Source organism: Ranitomeya imitator, chromosome 2 (genome assembly GCF_032444005.1).
Source record: "Ranitomeya imitator isolate aRanImi1 chromosome 2, aRanImi1.pri, whole genome shotgun sequence".
NCBI lineage: Eukaryota > Metazoa > Chordata > Amphibia > Anura > Dendrobatidae > Ranitomeya > Ranitomeya imitator.
Window position 1 is genome coordinate 37,147,985 of NC_091283.1, and position 24,076 is coordinate 37,172,060.

General features: G+C 45.2%; 1 protein-coding gene across 1 annotated transcript in view; it reads left to right on the forward strand.

The window, feature by feature from the left end:
- The window catches only part of MSH5 (mutS homolog 5), a 74,718-nt gene extending 52,623 nt beyond the window's left edge, over window positions 1-22,095 (forward strand). Inside the window, exons 22-24 of the mRNA XM_069755449.1 lie at window positions 3,536-3,673; window positions 21,138-21,211; window positions 21,698-22,095. Coding sequence (XP_069611550.1) covers window positions 3,536-3,673; window positions 21,138-21,211; window positions 21,698-21,806 — 321 coding nt within the window. The 3' untranslated portion in view covers window positions 21,807-22,095. The remainder of the gene's footprint in view (window positions 1-3,535; window positions 3,674-21,137; window positions 21,212-21,697) is intronic.
- Window positions 22,096-24,076: the final 1,981 nt, after the last annotated feature.

Consider the following 24,076-nt stretch of genomic DNA (forward strand, 5'->3'; position numbering starts at 1 on the left):
TTTCCTTGGGCCTGCTGCTCTGCTAGATAAGTGCTTCTAGTTTGTTTTCTGTTTTTTCTGTCCAGCTTGCTATTAACTTTTGCTGGAAGCTCTGAGAAGCAAAGGGGTGCACCGCCGTGCTGTTAGTTCGGCACGGTGGGTCTTTTTGCCCCTTTGCGTGGTTTTCGTTTTAGGGTTTTTTGTAGACTGCATAGTTCTCTTTGCTATCCTCGCTCTGTCTAGAATATCGGGCCTCACTTTGCTGAATCTATTTCATTCCTACGTTTGTCTTTTCATCTTGCTAACAGTCATTATATGTGGGGGGCTGCCTATTCCTTTGGGGTATTTCTCTGAGGTAAGTCAGGCTTGTATTTCTATCTTCAGGCTAGTCAGCTCCTCAGGCAGTGCCGAGTTGCATAGGTAGTGATAGGCGCAATCCACTGCTGCTTATAGTTGTGTGAGGATAGATCAGGTACTGCAGTCTACAGAGATTCCACGTCTCAGAGCTCGTCCTATTGTTTTTGGTTATTGCCAGATCTCTGTATGTGCGCTGATTACTGCACGCTGTGTTGCCTGATTGCCAGCCATAACATTCCGCCTCCTAATTTAGCATCTTCAACACTTCCTCTTAGCTTTGTAGACAGCTTGTCAAAAGTGAGCGCTGCCTGAATTCAATCATTGGTCCTGTACATCCAAACTGACACTACAGTAGCCCAGGGAGAGCGCAAACACACTGTGTCAGGGCACTTCCTCATCCCTCGCTCCTGTCTGTAGCAGCCAATGCAGACAGGAGAGAAGGATGAGAGCTGGCCTACACTTACATCGTGTGTCCGTGTGCTTCACAGACTCCTGCAGTGTCAGTGAGCTCATGCACATCTCTGAGAATCCAGTTCAGGCAGTGCTCGCTCGGGACAAGCAAGAGCTCTCCATAAAGCTAAAGGTACCTTCACATTTAGCGACGCTGCAGCGATCTAGACAACGATGCCGATCGCTGCAGCGTCGCTGTGTGGTCGCTGGAGAGCTGTCACACAGACAGCTCTCCAGCGACCAACGATGCCGAAGTCCCCGGGTAACCAGGGTAAACATCGGGTTACTAAGCGCAGGGCCGTGCTTAGTAACCCGATGTTTACCCTGGTTACCATTGTAAATGTAAAAAAAAAAAACACTACATACTTACATTCCGGTGTCTGTTGCGTCCCCCGGCGCTCTGCTTCCTGCACTGTGTAAGCGCCGGCCGTAAAGCACAGCGGTGACGTCATAGCTGTGCTCTGCTTTATGGCCGGCCGGCGCTGACACAGTGCAGGGAAGCAGAACGCCGGGGGACGTGACAGACACCGGAATGTAAGTATGTAGTGTTTGGTTTTTTTTACATTTACACTGGTAACCAGGGTAAATATCGGGTTACTAAGCGTGGCCCTGCGCTTAGTAACCCGATGTTTACCCTGGTTACCATTGAAGACATCGCTGGATCGGCGTCACACACGCCGATTCAGCGATGTCTGCGGGAGATCCAGCGACGAAATAAAGTTCTGGCCTTTCTGCTCCGACCAACGATGTCACAGCAGGATCCAGATCGCTGCTGCGTGTCAAACACAATGATATCGCTAGCCAGGACGCTGCAACGTCACGGAACGCTAGCGATATTGTTATTAAGTTGTTCAGTGTGAAGGTGCCTTAAGAGGAATTGGATGCTAATTGAGAGGGACGTTACGAAACACTTGAGTTTTTGTTCACGCCAAGGTTGCACTGAGGCACCCCTCATTTGCATATGTAATACATTGATTTTATGTAAAACTAAAGTAATGAAATCTATACTGCAAGTGTGATTTTTAGTTGTCTCCTATAGGACTGCGTAAGTGGTATATTGTGAGTTTTGAGGATTAGACTCCCTTTAAGGGCTTATACTCATTTGCGAGAAAAACGGACGAGTGCAATCTGATAAAAAAAATCGTATTGCACTCTGACTAATGTTAGTCAGCAATTCACTGCTCATCTGTGTTTTTTTCTCCTATGATTGTCCTTGTACATCGGGCGAGACTCACCAATGCAATTCAATGGGTGCGATAAAAAACCCGCACACGGACCATGCGTGTGCCATCCAATTTTTACGCATCCCTCTCCTTGAAAACCTGACATTTCATCTGCCGCGTACAGTAAAATCACAGCATGACAAATCAGAATAGGATAGAATAGATATATACACATAGAATAGATAGATGTCAGTCACATATATAATGAGTACAGTGCGTCTGCAGCTTACTGCGCATGCATTTAATAAATAAATACGTTTCTGAAAAAAAAATGGAGTGGGATCCCCTTATAAACACCTCCCCATTACTAACCTCTGAGCTTGATGTCACCTGACACCAACCCCAATATTATTTCCATAGTTTCAAAAGCACCAGGGCAAGTGGGCAGAGCGAGGCTAAGCACCAGAATTGGCACATCATATGGATGCGCCTTTTCTGGGGCAGCCGAGAACTGATATTTTTGGTCTGGGAGGCGGTCAATATCCATAGCCCAATTCTAGTCTACTAATATCAGCCCACAGCTGTCTGCCTAGCCTTTGCTGGTTATTAATTATATGGTGACCCTACATCATTTTTTTTTTTTTTTGGGGGGGGGTCCCCCATTTTAACAACCAGTAAAGGCTAAGTATACAGCTGTGAGCTGACATTCATAGCCTGGGAACCTCCATATTTATTACCTCCATCCCAGGCGATAAACATCTGCCATCAGCTATCTGTTTTCCCTCTGCTGGTTAATATTTTTTTTTCCAGAAGTGTATTCATTTATTACTAAAATACATGTACAGTCTGACTTTTCAGGAACAACATCGGACCATTTTTAAAAAAAAATGGTAATGGGTTTGAGCCCTTAAAACTCTCACTTTTTGGCTGTGGTTTTGCTGATCACCTCCCGCTTTGTGGCTTAGTTCACACGATTAGCGTTTTCCTTATATTTTCCTCTTCTTTTTCCAGCATTCATAAATATTGTTTTATGCAGAACGAGTTCTACTTCTGAATGACACCATTTATTTTATTTACTATATAATAAGCGAAAAAACGGAAGAAAAAACTCCAAGTGTGGTAAAATGGTGAAAAAAAAAAACACAATTCCGTCATTGCCTATGGGGATTCGTTTTTAAAGCATTCATTGTGCTGTTAATTACCTGCCGACATGAATCTCCGGGACTGCACAAATACGCCGATGCCAAACTTATTATTTTTTTTTACATTTTAGTGGTTAAAATGTTTATTTTTTTAAGTTGCTGTTTTTTTAAACCAATATTTTTTTTTATTTTCCTGTCAATGATGTTGCGTGTAGCTTTTTTTTTTTTGCATGCTGAGCTGTAGTTTTTATTGATACCATTTGTGTACATACAGTAGTGTGATTGCTTTCTATTTAATTATTTTGGGGAAGTTGAGCGACCAAAAAACAGCAATTTTGCCTTTTTAGGTGGTGGAATCTCCGGGGCACATTGTCCCCTGTGCCCCCCACATAACCCACTTTTCCTTTGCTTCAGTTTTGATAAATCTCTCCCTGTGCTGTGCAGACGTTTGAGTGGTGTCTGGATGGCGAGGAGCTCGTGTTTTTCTACCAGCTCAAAGATGGTGTTTCTGAAGTGAGCCAAGCAGCCAGGGTGGCATCCATGGCCGGTATGCCGGAAGAGATCATCAAGAGAGGAGTGGAGGTAAAATACTAACTAGTCATAAGATCCTTTTTTACACCGACGCCACGTCCTTAGGATGATAAATCACTGAAAGCATGACCTTAAGATGGTCAATCAATGTATGATCAGTGGGTGTCACACCTAGGATCCCACTTATAAGTAGCATAAGTAGCATAAGTGGGATCCAGCTTTAGTCTAGTGGTATATACACCATGTTCCAAATTATTATGCACATTATATTTTTCTTGGATTTTCTTAAATGCTCGGTGCAAATGACAGTCAAGTCTAATAAAAGTCACCACCCGTTAGAGTATACATCGAATTTTATTGAGAAAAACCCCACAATGCACTGTTCCAAATTATTAGGCGCAGTAGAATTTCTAAACATTTGATCTGTTTTAAAGAACTGAAAATGCTCATTTGTGGAATTTGCAGCATTAGGAGGTCACATTCACTGAACAAAAAAGCTATTTAACTCCAAAACCTCCTAACAGGCCAAGTTACATGTTAACACAGGACCCCTTCTTTCATATCACCTTCACAATTCTTGCATCCATTGAACTTGTGAGTTTTTGGAGTTTCTGCTCGTATTTCTTTGCATGAAGTCAGAATAGCCTCCCAGAGCTGCTGTTTTGATGTGAACGGCCTCCGCCCTCATAGATCTTGTGCTTGATGATCCTCCAAAGGTTCTCTATAGGGTTGAGGTCAGGGGAAGATGGCGGCCGCACCATGAATTTATCTCCTTTTATGCCCATAGCAGCCAATGACTCGGAGGTCTTCTTTGCAGCATGAGATGGGGCATTGTCAGCATGAAGATGATTTTGCTCCTGAAGGCACATTTCTGCTTTTAGACCTTGGAAGAAAGTTGTCAGTCAGAAACTCTATATACTTTGTAGAGGTCATTTTCACACCTTCAGGAACCTTAAAGGGCCCTACCAGTTGTTTCCCCATAATTCCGGCCCAAAACATGACTCCTCCACCTCCTTGCTGACGTCGCAGCCTTGTTGGGACATGGTGGCCATCTACCAACCATCCACTACCCCATCCATCTGGACCATCCACAGTTGCTCGACACTCATCAGTAAACAAGACTGTTTGAAAATTAGTCTTCATGTATGTCTGAGCACACTGCAACCTTTTCTGCTTGTGAACACTGTTTAGGGGTGGCTGAATAGTAGGTTTATGCACCACAGCAAGCCTTTGAAGGATCCTACACCTTGAGGTTTGAGGGACTCTACACCTTGAGGGACTCCAGAGGCACCAGCAGCTTCAAATATCTGTTTGCTGGTTTGTAATGACTTTTAAGCAGCTGCTCTCTTAATCCGATGAACTTGCCTGGCAGAAACCTTCCTCATTATGCCTTTATAAGCACGAACACGTCTGTGCTCAGAATCAGCCACAAATCTCTTAATAGTACGATGATCACGCTTAAGTTTTCGGGAAATATCTAATGTTTTCATCCCTTGATCAAGGCATTGCACTATTTGATGCTTTGCGGCAGCAGAGAGATTCTTTTTCTTTCCCATGGTACTTGAAAACTGTGGCCTGCTTAATAATGTGGAACATCATTTTTAAGTAGTTTTCCTTCAATTAGAATCAACTGGAAAACTAATTACCACGTGTTTAAAGGGAAGGTGCCATGAAATTTTTTTTTTCCAGTGATTGAAAAAAAATGTAAAGAATTAATGTTTAACTTTTCTTAAAAAATATTATCATTTGTTTATAATTTAGTAAAATCTGAAAAATAATTTTAACTTTCCACTTTTAAACACTAGAGGGAGCAGCTACTGAAATTTGACAAAAACCTAGTGTACAACTAGCTCACAATATAGCACTGCAGTAATTATGGGCTGAGTCTGCTGACGTGTGTGTGTGTGTGTGTATGTGTGTGTGCGCATGCGTGCGTGCGTGCGATGTCTCCTCTCCTCCTGGGTGTTTGGTAAGGGATAAGAGAGGATGATATTCAGGAACCCAGCGAGAAGCCATTTTGTTGGTGACTGCAAAGTTATACTGACAAGTATAGGATAGCAAACAGCAAGGATTCTGGGAGATATATGGTGGAGGGAGCAGGGTGACAGCAGCACAGAGAATTTCAGGAGAGCAGTGTGCTGGTCTATGGGGGGCACCGTGCTCGGTGCGCGGAGCAGCCAGGGATTGTACATAGAGCGCTGTCTTTTATACACATGGATGGACCGTCTACTTGTCTGCTCCACAAAAAAACAGGAAACGTTTCTGTGGATTTGGCCTGTTCTGATCCAGACTTTGCATGCAGACCCCATTCCCCTCCTCAGATCCTGTCCTGGTGATGTGTGAAAGCAAGGCGACAGGCGCAGTCCGGGGTGACGCTGTGAAGCAAATGTAGCCATATAGTAATGATAAAAATGAGACCCCTCTCTTCAGCTGCCTCACCAGCCTTCCCCTGACTGCACCTAACTGGAGGTCATGCTGCCCCCTCTATTACCCCAGACCCGTGTGCAGCTGCTCAACCAGAACCACCCTAGAATGGGTCCCCTCTCTGAAGATAATACTGCCATAGTGTTCTCACATAATACCGCCATAAAGATCACACATACCGCCATAAAGATCACACATAATACTGTCCTATAGTTCTCACATAATACCGCTAAAAAGATCACACATAATACCGCCATACAGATCACACTTAATGCTGTCCTATAGTTCTCACATAATACCGCCATAAAGATCACACATAATACCGCCATAAAGATCACACATAATACTGTCCTATAGTTCTCACATATCATCATATACATTGCAAATAACGATGCCATAGTGTTCTCACATAATACCGCCATATAGATCACACATAATACCGCCATATACTTCACACATAATACCGCCAAATACTTCTTACATAATACCGCCATATACTTCTCACATAACGACGCCATATAGATCACACATAATACCGCCATATACTTCACACATAATACCGCCAAATACTTCTCACATAATACCGCCATATACTTCTCACGTAACGACGCCATATAGATCACACATAATACTGCCATATACTTCACACATAATACCGCCAAATACTTCTCACATAATACCGCCAAATACTTCTCACATAATACCGCCATATACTTCTCACATAACGACGCCATATAGATCACACATAATACCGCCATATACGTCACACATAATACCGCCATATACTTCTCACATACCATAATACCGCCATATAGATCACACATAACAGGGGGGAGAGGAGTGCATAGGAGATGATTAGATACACGTCTCAACACAGTATCACACAAAGTAGGATTAGATACACAGCTCAGCATACAGTAACACACAGGAGAGGATTAGATACACAGTTCAGCACAGCATCACACAGGAGAGGATTAGCTACACATCCCAACACAGTAACACACAGGAGAGGATTAGCTACACGTCTCAGCACAGTAACACACAGGAGAGGATTAGATACACAGCTCAGCACAGCATCACACAGGAGAGGATTAGATACACGTCTCAGCACAGTAACACACAGGAGAGGATTAGATACACAGTTCAGCACAGCATCACACAGGAGAGGATTAGATACACTGCTGCAGGTGCTGCTCCTTTCTCCCTCCTGTCCTTGGTCTCCTCCTCCTATAACTGCACGGCTCCTGCGATTATACTGGGAAACTGGAGCTCACAGTCACACTGTGAGCTCCAGAAAGATGGCGCCGATCTCCTGCCTCTGCTGTGGTGTGGACGGCTCAGGGAGCGTGGCCAGATCACAGCAGGGAGCAGCTCAATGCTAGGTATAGGGTCGGCGTCCGACCGCAGTCTCCTATGCCCAGGGCTGCCGTATTTGCAGAGTGTAAGTGTCGTGCAGCTACACTTATGTCATGATATGTACTTTTGCCCTGTCCTGTATTTGAATAATATGCCATTTGATGTATGTAACTGTTCTCTGGTTTCTATTAGCTGTAATTTATGTATTTTCTTGGCTGGGAGTTCACCTGTAACAATGTCTCCTTCCCCCAATACTTGCAGCCCTAAGCTCTAATGTAATTAAGCTTTGTCAACATCACTAGTGGAGGAATTGTTGTGAATTCTGTGGCAGAGCTCCCTCCTGTGGTCACAAGTGGTACTTCGGCTGATTCTCTCTGTGAGCTTCCGTTGGTGGAGGAGAGTGGTACTGCGGCTTCTGAGTTTCCTTCCTCAGGTGTTGTGGTGAAGTCGTTAGGTGCTGCTCTATTTAACTCCACCTAGTGCTTTGATCCTGGCCTCCAGTCAATGTTCTAGTAACATAGTAACATAGTAACATAGTTAGTAAGGCCGAAAAAAGACATTTGTCCATCCAGTTCAGCCTATATTCCATCATAATAAATACCCAGATCTACGTCCTTCTACAGAACCTAATAATTGTATGATACAATATTGTTCTGCTCCAGGAAGACATCCAGGCCTCTCTTGAACCCCTCGACTGAGTTCGCCATCACCACCTCCTCAGGCAAGCAATTCCAGATTCTCACTGCCCTAACAGTAAAGAATCCTCTTCTATGTTGGTGGAAAAACCTTCTCTCCTCCAGACGCAAAGAATGCCCCCTTGTGCCCGTCACCTTCCTTGGTATAAACAGATCCTCAGCGAGATATTTGTATTGTCCCCTTATATACTTATACATGGTTATTAGATCGCCCCTCAGTCGTCTTTTTTCTAGACTAAATAATCCTAATTTCGCTAATCTATCTGGGTATTGTAGTTCTTCCATCCCCTTTATTAATTTTGTTGCCCTCCTTTGTACTCTCTCTAGTTCCATTATATCCTTCCTGAGCACCGGTGCCCAAAACTGGACACAGTACTCCATGTGCGGTCTAACTAGGGATTTGTACAGAGGCAGTATAATGCTCTCATCATGTGTATCCAGACCTCTTTTAATGCACCCCATGATCCTGTTTGCCTTGGCAGCTGCTGCCTGGCACTGGCTGCTCCAGGTAAGTTTATCATTAACTAGGATCCCCAAGTCCTTCTCCCTGTCAGATTTACCCAGTGGTTTCCCGTTCAGTGTGTAATGGTGATATTGATTCCCTCTTTCCATGTGTATAACCTTACATTTATCATTGTTAAACCTCATCTGCCACCTTTCAGCCCAAGTTTCCAACTTATCCAGATCCATCTGTAGCAGAATACTATCTTCTCTTGTATTAACTGCTTTACATAGTTTTGTATCATCTGCAAATATCGATATTTTACTGTGTAAACCTTCTACCAGATCATTAATGAATATGTTGAAGAGAACAGGTCCCAATACTGACCCCTGCGGTACCCCACTGGTCACAGCGACCCAGTTAGAGACTATACCATTTATAACCACCCTCTGCTTTCTATCACTAAGCCAGTTACTAACCCATTTACACACATTTTCCCCCAGACCAAGCATTCTCATTTTGTGTACCAACCTCTTGTGCGGCACGGTATCAAACGCTTTGGAAAAATCGAGATATACCACGTCCAATGACTCACCGTGGTCCAGCCTATAGCTTACCTCTTCATAAAAACTGATTAGATTGGTTTGACAGGAGCGATTTCTCATAAACCCATGCTGATATGGAGTTAGACAGTCATTCTCATTGAGATAATCCAGAATAACATCCCTCAGAAACCCTTCAAATATTTTACCAACAATAGAGGTTAGACTTACTGGCCTATAATTTCCAGGGTCACTTTTAGAGCCCTTTTTGAATATTGGCACCACATTTGCTATGCGCCAGTCCTGCGGAACAGACCCTGTCGCTATAGAGTCCCTAAAAATAAGAAATAATGGTTTATCTATTACATTACTTAGTTCTCTTAGTACTCGTGGGTGTATGCCATCCGGACCCGGAGATTTATCTATTTTAATCTTATTTAGCCGGTTTCGCACCTCTTCTTGGGTTAGATTGGTGACCCTTAATATAGGGTTTTCATTGTTTCTTGGGATTTCACCTAGCATTTCATTTTCCACCGTGAATACCGTGGAGAAGAAGGTGTTTAATATGTTAGCTTTTTCCTCGTCATCTACAACCATTCTTTCCTCACTATTTTTTAAGGGGCCTACATTTTCAGTTTTTATTCTTTTACTATTGATATAGTTGAAGAACAGTTTGGGATTAGTTTTACTCTCCTTAGCAATGTGCTTCTCTGTTTCCTTTTTGGCAGCTTTAATTAGTTTTTTAGATAAAGTATTTTTCTCCCTATAGTTTTTTAGAGCTTCAATGGTGCCATCCTGCTTTAGTAGTGCAAATGCTTTCTTTTTACTGTTAATTGCCTGTCTTACTTCTTTGTTTAGCCACATTGGGTTTTTCCTATTTCTAGTCCTTTTATTCCCACAAGGTATAAACCGCTTACACTGCCTATTTAGGATGTTCTTAAACATTTCCCATTTATTATCTGTATTCTCATTTCTGAGGATATTGTCCCAGTCTACCAGATTAAGGGCATCTCTAAGCTGTTCAAACTTTGCCTTCCTAAAGTTCAATGTTTTTGTGACTCCCTGACAAGTCCCCCTAGTGAAAGACAGGTGAAACTGTACAATATTGTGGTCGCTATTTCCTAGATGCCCGACCACCTGCAGATTTGTTATTCTGTCAGGTCTATTAGATAGTATTAGGTCTAAAAGTGCTGCTCCTCTGGTTGGATTCTGCACCAATTGTGAAAGATAATTTTTCTTGGTTATTAGCAGAAACCTGTTGCCTTTATGGGTTTCACAGGTTTCTGTTTCCCAGTTAATATCCGGGTAGTTAAAGTCCCCCATAACCAGGACCTCATTATGGGTTGCAGCTTCATCTATCTGCTTTAGAAGTAGACTTTCCATGCTTTCTGTTATATTTGGGGGTTTGTAACAGACCCCAATGAGAATTTTGTTACCATTTTTCCCTCCATGAATTTCAACCCATATGGACTCGACATCCTCATTCCCTTCGCTAATATCCTCCCTTAAAGTGGACGTTAGACAAGACTTTACATAGAGACAAACCCCTCCTCCTCTCCGATTTTTACGATCGTTTCTAAACAGACTGTAACCCTGTAAGTTAACTGCCCAGTCATAGCTTTCATCTAGTATTGGACCTGTTTCCTCCTGGATCGTTCCTGTGGCCTGCTGCTCTGCATAGCTAAGTTCCGCTTTTGCTTTTTGTTTGCTGTTTTTTTCTGTCCAGCTTGCTTATTTGTTTTCTCGTGCTTGCTGGAAGCTCTGGGACGCAGAGGGTGTACCTCCGTGTCGTTAGTTCGGTACGGAGGGTCTTTTTGCCCCCTTTGCGTGGTTGTTTGTAGGGTTTTGTGTTGACCGCACAGTTACCTTTCCTATCCTCGCTCTGTTCAGAAAGTCGGGCCTCACTTTGCTAAATCTATTTCATCTCTTCGTTTGTCTTTTCATCTTAACTCACAGTCATTATATGTGGGGGCTGCCTTTTCCTTTGGGGTATTTCTCTGAGGCAAGGTAGGCTTATTTTCTATCTTCAGGCTAGCTAGTTTCTCAGGCTGTGCCGAGTTGCATAGGGAGCGTTAGGCGCAATCCACGGCTGCCTCTAGTGTGGTTGGAGAGGATTAGGGATTGCGGTCAGCAGAGTTCCCACGTCTCAGAGCTCGTTCTATGTTTTAGGGTTATTGTCAGGTCACTGTATGTGCTCTGACTTCTATGTCTATTGTTGTACTGAATTACCAGATCATAACAGTACTAGAGGCCAAAAGTACTAATGATTCCCAATAGAGGGAAAAAAGAAGTTCTGAGACCATTTTTTTTTCTTTGCACTGTGTTTTGCCTTTTTTTTTCCCCTAGACATTTGGGTGGTTCAGGACACAGGTGTGGACATGGACATTCAGGGTCTGTGCTCTTCAATGGATAATCTCGTTATAAATGTACAAAAGATTCAAGATTTGGTGGTTCAGAAGCCTATGTTAGAACCAAGAATTCCTATTCCTGATTTGTTTTATGGTGATAGAGCCAAGTTTGTGAATTTCAAAAATAATTGCAAACTGTTTCTGGCCTTGAAACCTCGCTCCTCTGGTGACCCAGTTCAGCAAGTGAGAATTATTATTTCTTTTTTGCGTGGCGACCCTCAAGACTGGGCATTTTCCCTTGCGCCAGGAGATCCTGCACTAAGTAATATCGATGCGTTTTTCCTGGCGCTTGGATTGCTGTACGATGAGCCTAATTCAGTGGATCAGGCAGAGAAAAATTTGCTGGCTCTGTGTCAGGGTCAGGATGAGATAGAGGTATATTGTCAGAAATTTAGAAAGTGGTCCGTACTCACTCAATGGAATGAAGGTGCGCTCGCAGCTATTTTCAGAAAGGGTCTCTCTGAAGCCCTTAAAGATGTCATGGTGGGATTTCCTATGCCTGCTGGTCTGAATGAGTCTATGTCTTTGGCCATTCAGATCGGTCGACGCTTGCGTGAGCGTAAATCTGTGCACCATTTGGCGGTATTATCTGAGCATAAACCTGAGCCTATGCAGTGCGATAGGACTTTGACCAGAGTTGAACGGCAGGAACACAGACGTCTGAATGGGCTGTGTTTCTACTGTGGTGATTCCACTCATGCTATCTCTGATTGTCCTAAGCGCACTAAGCGGTTCGCTAGGTCTGCCACCATTGATACGGTACAGTCAAAATTTCTTTTGTCCGTTACCTTGATCTGCTCTTTGTCATCTTATTCTGTCATGGCATTTGTGGATTCAGGCGCTGCCCTGAATTTGATGGACTTGGAGTATGCTAGGCGTTGTGGGTTTATAATAATAATAATAATTTTTATTTATATAGCGCCAACATATTCCGCAGCGCTTTACAAATTATAGAGGGGACTTGCACAGACAATAGACATTACAGCATAACAGGAATACAGTTCAAAACAGATACCAGGAGGAATGAGGGCCCTGCTCGCAAGCTTACAAACTATGAGGAAAAGGGGAGACACGAGAGGTGGATGGTAACAAATGCTATAGTTATTCGGACCGGCCATAGTGTAAGGCTCGGGTGTTCATGTAAAGCTGCATGAACCAGTTAACTGCCTAAGTATGTAACAGTACAGACACAGAGGGCTATTTACTGCATAAAGTGAATGAGAACATTTTTTTTTCTATTTTTGAATAGGCCACACAGGGATCCTTACATTAATGCATTGAGGCGGTAGGCCAGTCTGAACAAATGAGTTTTTAGGGCACGCTTAAAACTGTGGGGATTGGAGATTATTCGCATTAACCTAGGTAGTGCATTCCAAAGAATCGGCGCAGCACGTGTAAAGTCTTGGAGACGGGAGTGGGAGGTTCTGATTATTGAGGATGCTAACCTGAGGTCATTAGCGGAGCGGAGGGCACGGGTAGGGTGGTAGACCGAGACCAGAGAGGAGATATAGGGTGGTGCTGAGCCATGGAGTGCTTTGTGGATGAGGGTAGTAGTTTTGTACTGGATTCTGGAGTGGATGGGTAACCAGTGTAATGACTGGCACAAGGTAGAGGCATCGGTGTACCGATTGGTGAGGAATATGATCCTGGCAGCAGCATTCAGGACAGATTGGAGCGGGGAGAGTTTGGTAAGAGGGAGGCCGATTAGTAGAGAGTTACAATAGTCCAGACGAGAATGAATAAGTGAAACAGTAAGAGTTTTTGCAGAGTTGAAAGTAAGAAAAGGGCGAATTCTAGAAATGTTTTTGAGATGCAGATAAGAAGAGCGAGCCAGTGATCGGATGTGGGGGGTGAATGAAAGGTCAGAATCAAGGATGACCCCAAGGCAGCGGGCATGTTGCTTTGGAGTAATGGTGGAACCGCACACGGAGATGGCAATGTCAGGCAAAGGTTTTTCTTGGAGCCCTTGCAGTGTCCTATTCCATTGAGAGGAATTGATGCTACGCCTTTGGCCAAGAATAAGCCTCAGTACTGGACCCAGCTGACCATGTGCATGGCTCCTGCACATCAGGAGGTTATTCGCTTTCTGGTGTTGCATAATTTGCATGATGTGGTCGTGTTGGGGTTGCCATGGCTACAAGTCCATAATCCAGTATTAGATTGGAAATCCATGTCGGTGTCCAGCTGGGGTTGTCAGGGGGTACATGGTGATGTCCCATTTCTGTCTATTTCATCATCCACCCCTTCTGAGGTTCCATAGTTCTTGTCTGATTACCGGGATGTATTTGATGAGCATAAGTCCGATGCCCTACCTCCGCATAGGGATTGTGATTGTGCTATCGATTTGATTCCTGGTAGTAAATTCCCAAAGGGTCGACTGTTTAATTTATCTGTGCCTGAGCACGCCGCTATGCGGAGTTATGTGAAGGAGTCCTTGGAGAAGGGGCATATTCGCCCGTCATCGTCGCCATTAGGAGCAGGGTTCTTTTTTGTAGCCAAGAAGGATGGTTCGCTGAGACCTTGTATAGATTACCGCCTTCTAAATAAGATCACGGTTAAATTTCAGTACCCCTTGCCGTTGTTATCTGATTTGTTTGCTCGAATTAAGGGGGCTAGTTGGTTCACCAAGATAGATCTTCGTGGTGCGTATAATCTTGTGCGTATTAAGTGAGGCGATGAATGGAAAACTGCATTTAATACGCCCGAGGGCCATTTTGAGTATCTAGTAATGCCATTCGGACTTGCCAATGCTCCATCAGTGTTTCAGTCCTTTATGCATGACATCTTCCGAGAGTACCTGGATAAATTCCTGATTGTGTACTTGGATGACATTTTGATCTTCTCGGATGATTGGGAGTCTCATGTGAAGCAGGTCAGAACGGTGTTTCAGGTCCTGCGTGCTAATTCTTTGTTTGTGAAGGGATCAAAGTGTCTCTTTGGTGTTCAGAAGGTTTCATTTTTGGGGTTCATCTTTTCCCCTTCTACTGTCGAGATGGATCCTGTTAAGGTCCAAGCCATCCATGATTGGACTCAGCCGACATCTCTGAAAAGTCTGCAAAAGTTCCTGGGCTTTGCTAATTTTTATCGTCGCTTCATCTGCAATTTTTCTAGTATTGCTAAACCATTGACCGATTTGACCAAGAAGGGTGCTGATGTGGTCAATTGGTCTTCTGCTGCTGTGGAAGCTTTTCAAGAGTTGAAGCGTCGTTTTTCTTCTGCCCCTGTGTTGTGTCAACCAGATGTTTCGCTTCCATTCCAGGTCGAGGTTGTTGCTTCTGAAATTGGAGCAGGGGCTGTTTTGTCGCAGAGAAGTTCTGATTGCTCGGTGATGAAACCATGCGCCTTCTTTTCCAGGAAGTTTTCGCCTGCTGAGCGAAATTATGATGTTGGCAATCGAGAGTTGCTGGCCATGAAGTGGGCATTCGAGGAGTGGCGTCATTGGCTTGAAGGAGCTAAGCATCGCGTGGTGGTCTTGACTGATCATAAGAACTTGACTTATCTCGAGACTGCCAAGCGGTTGAATCCTAGACAGGCTCGTTGGTCGCTGTTTTTTGCCCGTTTTGACTTTGTGATTTCGTACCTTCCGGGCTCTAAAAATGTGAAGGCGGATGCTCTGTCTAGGAGTTTTGTGCCCGACTCTCCGGGTTTATCTGAGCCGGCGGGTATTCTCAAAGAGGGAGTAATTGTGTCTGCCATCTCCCCTGATTTGCGGCAGGTGCTGCAAAAATTTCAGGCTAATAAACCTGATCGTTGCCCAGCGGGGAAACTGTTTGTCCCTGATAGGTGGACGAATAAAGTTATCTCTGAGGTTCATTGTTCGGTGTTGGCTGGTCATCCTGGAATCTTTGGTACCAGAGAGTTAGTGGCTAGATCCTTTTGGTGGCCATCTCTGTCGCGGGATGTGCGTTCTTTTGTGCAGTCCTGTGGGATTTGTGCTCGGGCTAAGCCTTGCTGTTCTCGTGCCAGTGGGTTGCTTTTGCCCTTGCCGGTCCCGAAGAGGCCTTGGACACATATCTCTATGGATTTTATTTCAGATCTTCCCGTCTCTCAAAAAATGTCAGTCATTTGGGTGGTTTGTGATCGCTTCTCTAAGATGGTCCATTTGGTACCCTTGTCTAAATTACCTTCCTCCTCTGATTTGGTGCCATTGTTCTTCCAGCATGTGGTTCGTTTACATGGCATTCCAGAGAATATCGTTTCTGACAGAGGTTCCCAGTTTGTTTCGAGGTTTTGGCGAGCCTTTTGTGCTAGGATGGGCATTGACTTGTCTTTTTCCTCGGCTTTCCATCCTCAGACTAATGGCCAGACCGAACGAACCAATCAGACCTTGGAAACATATCTGAGATGCTTTGTTTCTGCTGATCAGGATGACTGGGTGTCCTTTTTGCCTTTGGCTGAGTTCGCCCTGAATAATCGGGCCAGCTCGGCTACCTTGGTTTCGCCGTTTTTCTGCAACTCTGGGTTCCATCCTCATTTCTCTTCAGGGCAGGTTGAGTCTTCAGACTGTCCTGGTGTGGATACTGTGGTGGACAGGTTGCAGCAGATTTGGACTCATGTAGTGGACAATTTGACATTTTCCCAGGAGAAGGCTCAACGTTTCGCTTATCGCAGACGCTGTGTGGGTCCCCGACTTCGTGTTGGGGATTTGGTTTGGTTATCTTCTCGTCATATTCCTATGAAGGTTTCCTCTCCTAAGTTTAAACCTCGTTTCATTGGTCCGTATAGGATTTCTGAGGTTCTTAATCCTGTGTCTTTTCGTCTGACCCTTCCTGATTCTTTTTCCATTCATAACGTATTCCATAGGTCATTGTTGCGGAGATACGTGGCACCTATGGTTCCATCTGTCGATCCTCCTGCCCCGCTTTTGGTGGAGGGGGAGTTGGAGTATATTGTGGAGAAGATTTTGGATTCTCGTGTTTCAAGACGGAAACTCCAGTATCTGGTTAAGTGGAAGGGTTATGCTCAGGAAGATAATTCCTGGGTCTTTGCCTCTGATGTCCATGCTTCTGATCTTGTTCGTGCCTTTCATATGGCTCATCCTGGTCGTCCTGGGGGCTCTGGTGAGGGTTCGGTGACCCCTCCTCAAGGGGGGGGTACTGTTGTGAATTCTGTGGCAGAGCTCCCTCCTGTGGTCACGAGAGGTACTTCGGCTGATTCTCTCTGTGAGCTTCCGTTGGTGGAGGAGAGTGGTACTGCGGCTTCTGAGTTTCCTTCCTCAGGTGATGTGGTGAATTCGTTAGGTGCTGCTCTATTTAACTCCACCTAGTGCTTTGATCCTGGCCTCCAGTCAATGTTCTAGTATTGGACCTGTTTCCTCCTGGATCGTTCCTGTGGCCTGCTGCTCTGCATAGCTAAGTTCCGCTTTTGCTTTTTGTTTGCTGTTTTTTTCTGTCCAGCTTGCTTATTTGTTTTCTCGTGCTTGCTGGAAGCTCTGGGACGCAGAGGGTGTACCTCCGTGCCGTTAGTTCGGTACGGAGGGTCTTTTTGCCCCCTTTGCGTGGTTGTTTGTAGGGTTTTGTGTTGACCGCACAGTTACCTTTCCTATCCTCGCTCTGTTCAGAAAGTCGGGCCTCACTTTGCTAAATCTATTTCATCTCTTCGTTTGTCTTTTCATCTTAACTCACAGTCATTATATGTGGGGGCTGCCTTTTCCTTTGGGGTATTTCTCTGAGGCAAGGTAGGCTTATTTTCTATCTTCAGGCTAGCTAGTTTCTCAGGCTGTGCCGAGTTGCATAGGGAGCGTTAGGCGCAATCCACGGCTGCCTCTAGTGTGGTTGGAGAGGATTAGGGATTGCGGTCAGCAGAGTTCCCATGTCTCAGAGCTCGTTCTATGTTTTAGGGTTATTGTCAGGTCACTGTATGTGCTCTGACTTCTATGTCTATTGTGGTACTGAATTACCAGATCATAACAAGGAATAGCCATTCTTCCTCACAGCAGGTGGCTAGTCAAATGTACATATTACATAGACTGCCTGGAGCCCACCAGTCTAGAATCTTCTCGTGGACCCAACCATTGAATAGAAGGTGTAACCCCTACCCCATTCATGGGCGGATCCCAGGAGCTCAGACAATCCATTCTTATTTTGAGATCAGATGTGAGTTGATCCTTGAAGGAGAAGGAGTGGGGATTCTTAGCTGAGGCAAGACCCCACGCCCATCTGGGACTGCGGAAGCGAACGGGGCGAGACTTGAGCTGAGGACATATCTCGTCGTTCGTGAGATTGTTTTGGGATCCCTTGGACTAATTGTGGACTATTGCTTTGTTACCTGGCACAAGGATTATCGGGAGGTGCCCCTGAACCTGTTCCATTGGACTAATTGTGGACTCTGTAGATCTACCTGCATGTGTTGTTCCAGCGTTCTTGATAATAAATCTGTTGAATCATCCCTCGGCCTGTTGTCCCTTCTTGCTCTGCCGTACACCCCGTCACAAACTGGTGGCAAGCAGTGGGATCAGAGCAGAAGGAATGGAGGACAATGGCCCAACATCGGGAACCAACACCGCAGAGTACAAGAACTGGACTTTGGGGAGCCTACAATCAAAGGCCCGTGAAGTAGGAGTCCGTTTTAAGGGACTCTCCAAGGAGCAGCTTATTGAGGCTTTGGAAGGAGTTCGCCTGCAAGATGACGCTGAGGAAGGATCCTCACAGCAAATGGAGGAAAGAAGGCAGCCGGAGGTAAATTCCCAAAAAAGTCAGTGGGTTGTGTGGTACGATGAGGAGTTGGCATTGCTGGGAGAAGAGGCCACCATGGACGATAAGAGGGAGGCCATTCACAGAGCTCAGGAGAGGGAGAAGGAGGCCATTCACAGAGCTCAGGAGATGGCATTGCTGGAGAGGCAGATCGCTTTGGAAGCAGCTAGAAGCTCCAGACAGACTCTAACCCCAGCACCCACCATGAGGGAACTCCCCAGAGTGTCCCGCAAAGACTTCAAGCCCTTTAATTAGGCTGCAGGCGACATTGAGGGCTTCTTCCAGGACTTTGAGCATCAGTGTCGATTAATGGAAGTCCCGGAAAGGGACCGAGTCCAACATCTGGTGGGGCTCTTAGAGGGTGGAGCTGCCGCAGCCTATAGAACTATGGACCCTCAGGGGAACTGTGAGTATGCGGAGATTAAACGGACTATTCTAGAACATTATGCTGTTACCCCAGACACTTACAGGACTCAGTTCCGTACTTTAGCCTGTGATGAGGAAGTGTCTTTCAAGATGTATGCCCACAGACTCAAACAGATATGTCATCACTAGCTGGAGGCAGATGAGGCCTTAACCTGGGAGACCTTCCTCCAGGTTATCCTAAAAGAGCAGTTTTACTTCAAGTGCCCTGCTGAGATCCGGGAATGGGTGCGTGAGAGGAGACCAGCCACAGTGGAGGAAGCTGCAGCTCTAGCTGATGAGGCTCTCACCATCAAGCCTCAGTGGAGGGTTCTGTTGGAGGATGGAGAGAGGCCTACCAGCTCCACAACACTGGTGGCCCCCTGTTCTTCTGTCCCCATTGTTCCCCGTTCCCCTAAGCCACCACCTCATGCTGATACCCGTGTAAATGTGCCTCCAGTTGCTTCTACTGCGTTTTCTGGAATACGACGAGGAGAGGAAGTAGCAGAGCGCAGGTGTTATGGTTGTGGGCATCTGCAGGCCTCATGCCCAGCCAGCTCATGGAGAAGTCGTCCTCAAACCCCTACAGCACCTTCAGGTGGGAGCCGGCCTCCAGGTTCCCTTACCCCTCGCCCAAGAGGACGCCTTGGATGGAGTGAGACCCAGCAGAGATGTTATCGATGTGGACAGCCGGGGCATCTGCAAGCCTCCTGCCCAGCTGTTCAAATGAGGATTAATCCTGTACCCAGTCGTATTATTAATTATGTACACCCAAGTGCCATGGAGGACGACGTGTCACCACTACGTGAGGACTGGCCTTGTGCCTCACCCACCCATGTTGCACCACTAGGAGTTTATGGTGTGCGACCTGCAGCTATGACGACTTCTGCTCATCGAGGTAAGCACTTGCAGGAGGTCGTGCTGGATGGACAGAGACTTATTGGATTTTGTGACTCAGGGGCTTTCCTCACACTGGCTGATCCCCGAGTGGTTCGGCCTGAGGCAATCCATAGAGGACCTGGGATTGTCATTGAACTGGCTGGTGGACAATGGAGGACTATTCCCACAGCCACTGTGGATCTGAACTTTGGTTTTGGGGTCAGGCGATGTGTGGTTGGGGTGATGGGTGGTCTGCCTGCAGATGTTCTCCTGGGCAATGATGTGGGAGAGCTAAGGTGCCAATTTGTGGCTGCATGAAGCCACATGTAAGTTACGCTCTGCCTGTGTGTACTTAACCAGCGACCTGTAGAGGTCCCTAGTACGTACACAAATTGGGAGGGGAAGGGATTGTCATGATATGTACTTTTGCCCTGTCCTGTATTTGAATAATATGCCATTTGATGTATGTAACTGTTCTCTCGTTTCTATTAGCTGTAATTTATGTATTTTCTTGGCTGGGAGTTCACCTGTAACAATGTCTCCTTCCCCCAATACTTGCAGCCCTAAGCTCTAATGTAATTAAGCTTTGTCAACATCACTAGCCATTCTTCCTCACAGCAGGTGGCTAGTCAAATGAACATATTACATAGACTGCCTGGAGCCCACCAGTCTAGAATCTTCTGGTGGACCCAACCATTGAATAGAAGGTGTAACCCCTACCCCCTTCATGGGCGGATCCCAGGAGCTCAGACAATCCATTCTTATTTTGAGATCAGATGTGAGTTGATCCTTGAAGGAGAAGGAGTGGGGATTCTTAGCTGAGGCAAGACCCCACGCCCATCTGGGACTGCGGAAGCGAACGGGACGAGACTTGAGCTGAGGACATATCTCGTCGTTCGTGAGATTGTTTTGGGATCCCTTGGACTAATTGTGGACTATTGCTTTGTTACCTGGCACAAGGATTATCGGGAGGTGCCCCTGAACCTGTTCCATTGGACTAATTGTGGACTCTGTAGATCTACCTGCATGTGTTGTTCCAGCGTTCTTGATAATAAATCTGTTGAACCATCCCTCGGCCTGTTGTCCCTTCTTGCTCTGCCGTACACCCCGTCACAACTTACACTCCTGCAAAGCAAAATGGCGGCGCCCAGTGGCTGAAAAAATAATAAAAAAAAATGTTAAAGTTAAAAAATGTAAATTTGTATTAAAAATAATTGTTTATATAAACAATCATTTTTAATACAAAAAATAAAATGCGGCACCTTCCCTTTAAGATTGATTACAGTGATCCATTGAGCCCCGAGACACAATACCATCCATGAGTTTATTTGAAAATAATTCAATCTTTATGCCACTTGAATCCAATTTGCATAATAATTTGGAACACGGTGTAGGGATCTGTAAGGCTGAGAATTATTATTATTATTTATTGTTATAGTGCCATTTATTCCATGGCGCTTTACATGTGAGAATGGCGTTGTGGTGTCTTCTGTGTAGGATCATTACAGATATCTACATGCCAACTAACTAAAAATGGACACTCATACTTCTGTTCATTGTGCTGTAAAAAGGACCCTTATTCCGGGAGCCTCACGGAAATTCTGGGAAACATCTAAAGTGTCATCATGAAAATTGCCATCAGAATTTCATTACATTTTTCACTTTTGTACCCAAGGTTTCAGAGCTGTTTCGGAGGGGACGTGCCATACGGTGCCTCGATGATTCAGACAGGAAAGAGAAGATGGACAAGTAAGAGGAATGTTAATAATAAGTTTGTATTTCTGGAAGGGATATCACATACTCGGAATGTAAAGGGGTTGGGTGGTTAGAAAATCCATTTTCAAGTACTATATTCTGAGCTACCAGATGACAGACAACTTTTTACAATCCATGTCTACTAGATGGAGTGGAAAGTGGCTAAAAAAAAGGACGCGTCACATCCATCATCAATGCACGGCATAGACAGCCCAATAATTTCAACCAGAGCTGTGTAATGCTTTAGTTCCCCTGCGGAGGTGCTGCAGGAAAATGAAACACTTGTAATCTGACCACAGCAGCGGGATACCCAGTTGTCAGCCCGTTATTAGGATACCCTTTAACAAAAAAAAACAAAAAAAACTTGCTAATCATGATAATGGGGGTTTCCTTATTTACTTTCCATTTATATGTCACCGGCACTGAAATAACAAGCACAGCAGTTATTGTGTCTCACACACTATTATTTCTCTGTCTCAGGTGCCGGAAACTGGTCTCCAGTTTTCTCAGTCTAGACCTCGATGATCCACAGACCGACCTGCAGAAATACTTGTCTGACGAGGTCCTGCCGCTGTCCCGGATATTCTGAGTATCATGTCCTGATAGAAAACAGCTGCAGGCACACGCCGTACGAAGCCCCGCTGTGCGTCGAGGACTTAACGGAGTTCTTTACCATCATTTTATGGAAAAATCATAGTTATATACCTGAGAAAAATAGATTTAAGTGGGAAAGTCGAGTATATATACATATATATATATATATATATATATATATATATATATATATGCACAAACATAAATTAGCAGATCGCCCAGTGGTTATTGCCATCCTGTCACCCAATAATTGGCGTAAAGTTTTTTTTTGTATTTATGTCAAGTTTTCAGCATTAAAATGATTTAGTAGAAAATCAGACTCTTCCAATATAAGGTCTGGCCATTCATTCATTCATTCAACACTTTAATTCACACATCGAATCTCCATGAATGGCAGGTTCACCTAGATAATCTTTCCTGATATACGGTGAATTGTGCAATTAATTGAGAGCAAAATGACGGATCAGTCACAGTGGATAATGGAACTGCAGTGCCCCAGAGTCCTGGTCGTTGCAGTAATGTTATTCTTCCACCAGGGAGGAGTGATGTTACGTCTGAAGGAAATGAAGGAGATCTTCTGTCCAGGTATCACAACCACAAAACACACTTCACACTCCAGTCCGCCAGGGGGAGCCATGCTTCTATCTATTAGGGCACTCCTCACACATAGGTAAAACTGGTGGGTTGGTTAGGAAGTTAGACAGAAGCTGACTGGAGGGAGTAGGAGACAGTCAGTGAGTCCCGACCGAGTTTGGCAGAGGCTGGTTGGAGTGAGTTCCAGCCAGCTCCAGACTGCGGCCTGCAGGAGGCGAGGGTACACGGAGCTGCGCCTACATCCCATGCGGCAGCATCCTAAGAAGGCGACATTGAAATGAATTGTGTTGCAGTGAGTGAGCAATGAAGTCATAGCAACAGGAGAGGAATATCAGGGGGAGATCAGCTAGAAGCAGGCTGCCTCCTTCTGAAGCGCAGTACCGGTAGCCAGAACACCAAGGGAGTAAGGATCTCTGTGCCATTACTTCAGAGACTGGCAGGACAGTTGATTCCACGTTGACTGCCCGACCATATATCCAGGAGGCAGGGTGGCAACTTGTGGGGGCCGGGGCATCTCTAGGGTCCCTATAAAAAGCCTCAGGCCACCAGTCATACGGGTTTGTCCTATCCATCAGGGGGACAGAGAGAAGAGACTCAACATCTACAATAGTTGTGAGGACCTTACCGAGTTGCTCAGCAGGGAGGGACTACAACACTCAGGCGCTAGAGGAAGGCTATTGAATTCCACCTGGATAACGGGACTCTGGATTTGCCTTCAGACCTGCTGGACTCCCTGTGGTCCCTACCCTGGACTGTGGATGCTGAAGCCTTCAGTAAAGGTAAAGAGACTGCAACCTTGTGTCCTCGTTATTCACTGCGCCTTACATCATCCACCATCTACACTCTGGGAAGCCCTGGGGACATACTTCACCTGTGGGAAGGTATACCATCTAGCTGCCATCACATCACCCCAGCAGACCCCTAAGCAGCGTCGGTCACCCTGACTGAATACCACAGGTGGCGTCACAAACATTATCCCTTTAAAGACCTTTCCCCCACTACATCAACGGACCTCCCAAGGGCCACGGACCGGGTCAGCCACCGTGACATCCCCACTGAGTACAGAAGAAGGGCCCGGATCCGAGTAACCCCTAGCCCTTGGGGGTGCCGCAGAACGCAAAATCATCAACCAACTGAGGGCTGGATAAAAAAATCACCCCGAAAATGGAAGTGAAAAAATAAATAAATTACAGGATCCTTTTTTCACTGTTTTCATCACGGGAACTAATAATGTGATAGGTAGCGTCTATGATCCTGTGTTCTCTACTGTATAAAACAAAGAGATTGTAGATCCGGGGCGGCTGTGAAAGATAAGATTACAGAGATAATAAAGGGCCCCCAGATGTTCTTTGTGCTTCATGGTTAAGATATTTATGCCCTGTAATCCCCTCGTCATGGGTTTGTATCCAGTTCGATTTATCACCCCGTGGTGGCTCTACGGTCATTGTGCATCAACTAATCCTAGGTGTTATTACATAGTGCTTTGTTCTGATTGTTTGTCAATTACCGCTAATGGAAAAACCTGTTTCCCGTTGGACATCATGCCGCCTATTACAACGCGCTACCTCGGGCCCACTTCTTTAGAAGTCTTTGTCTGTAACAAAACCCATCCATACACGTAAGCCATCTGTCAGCAACATAATTTACTAGTTAGCAATGGTACTATTTGTA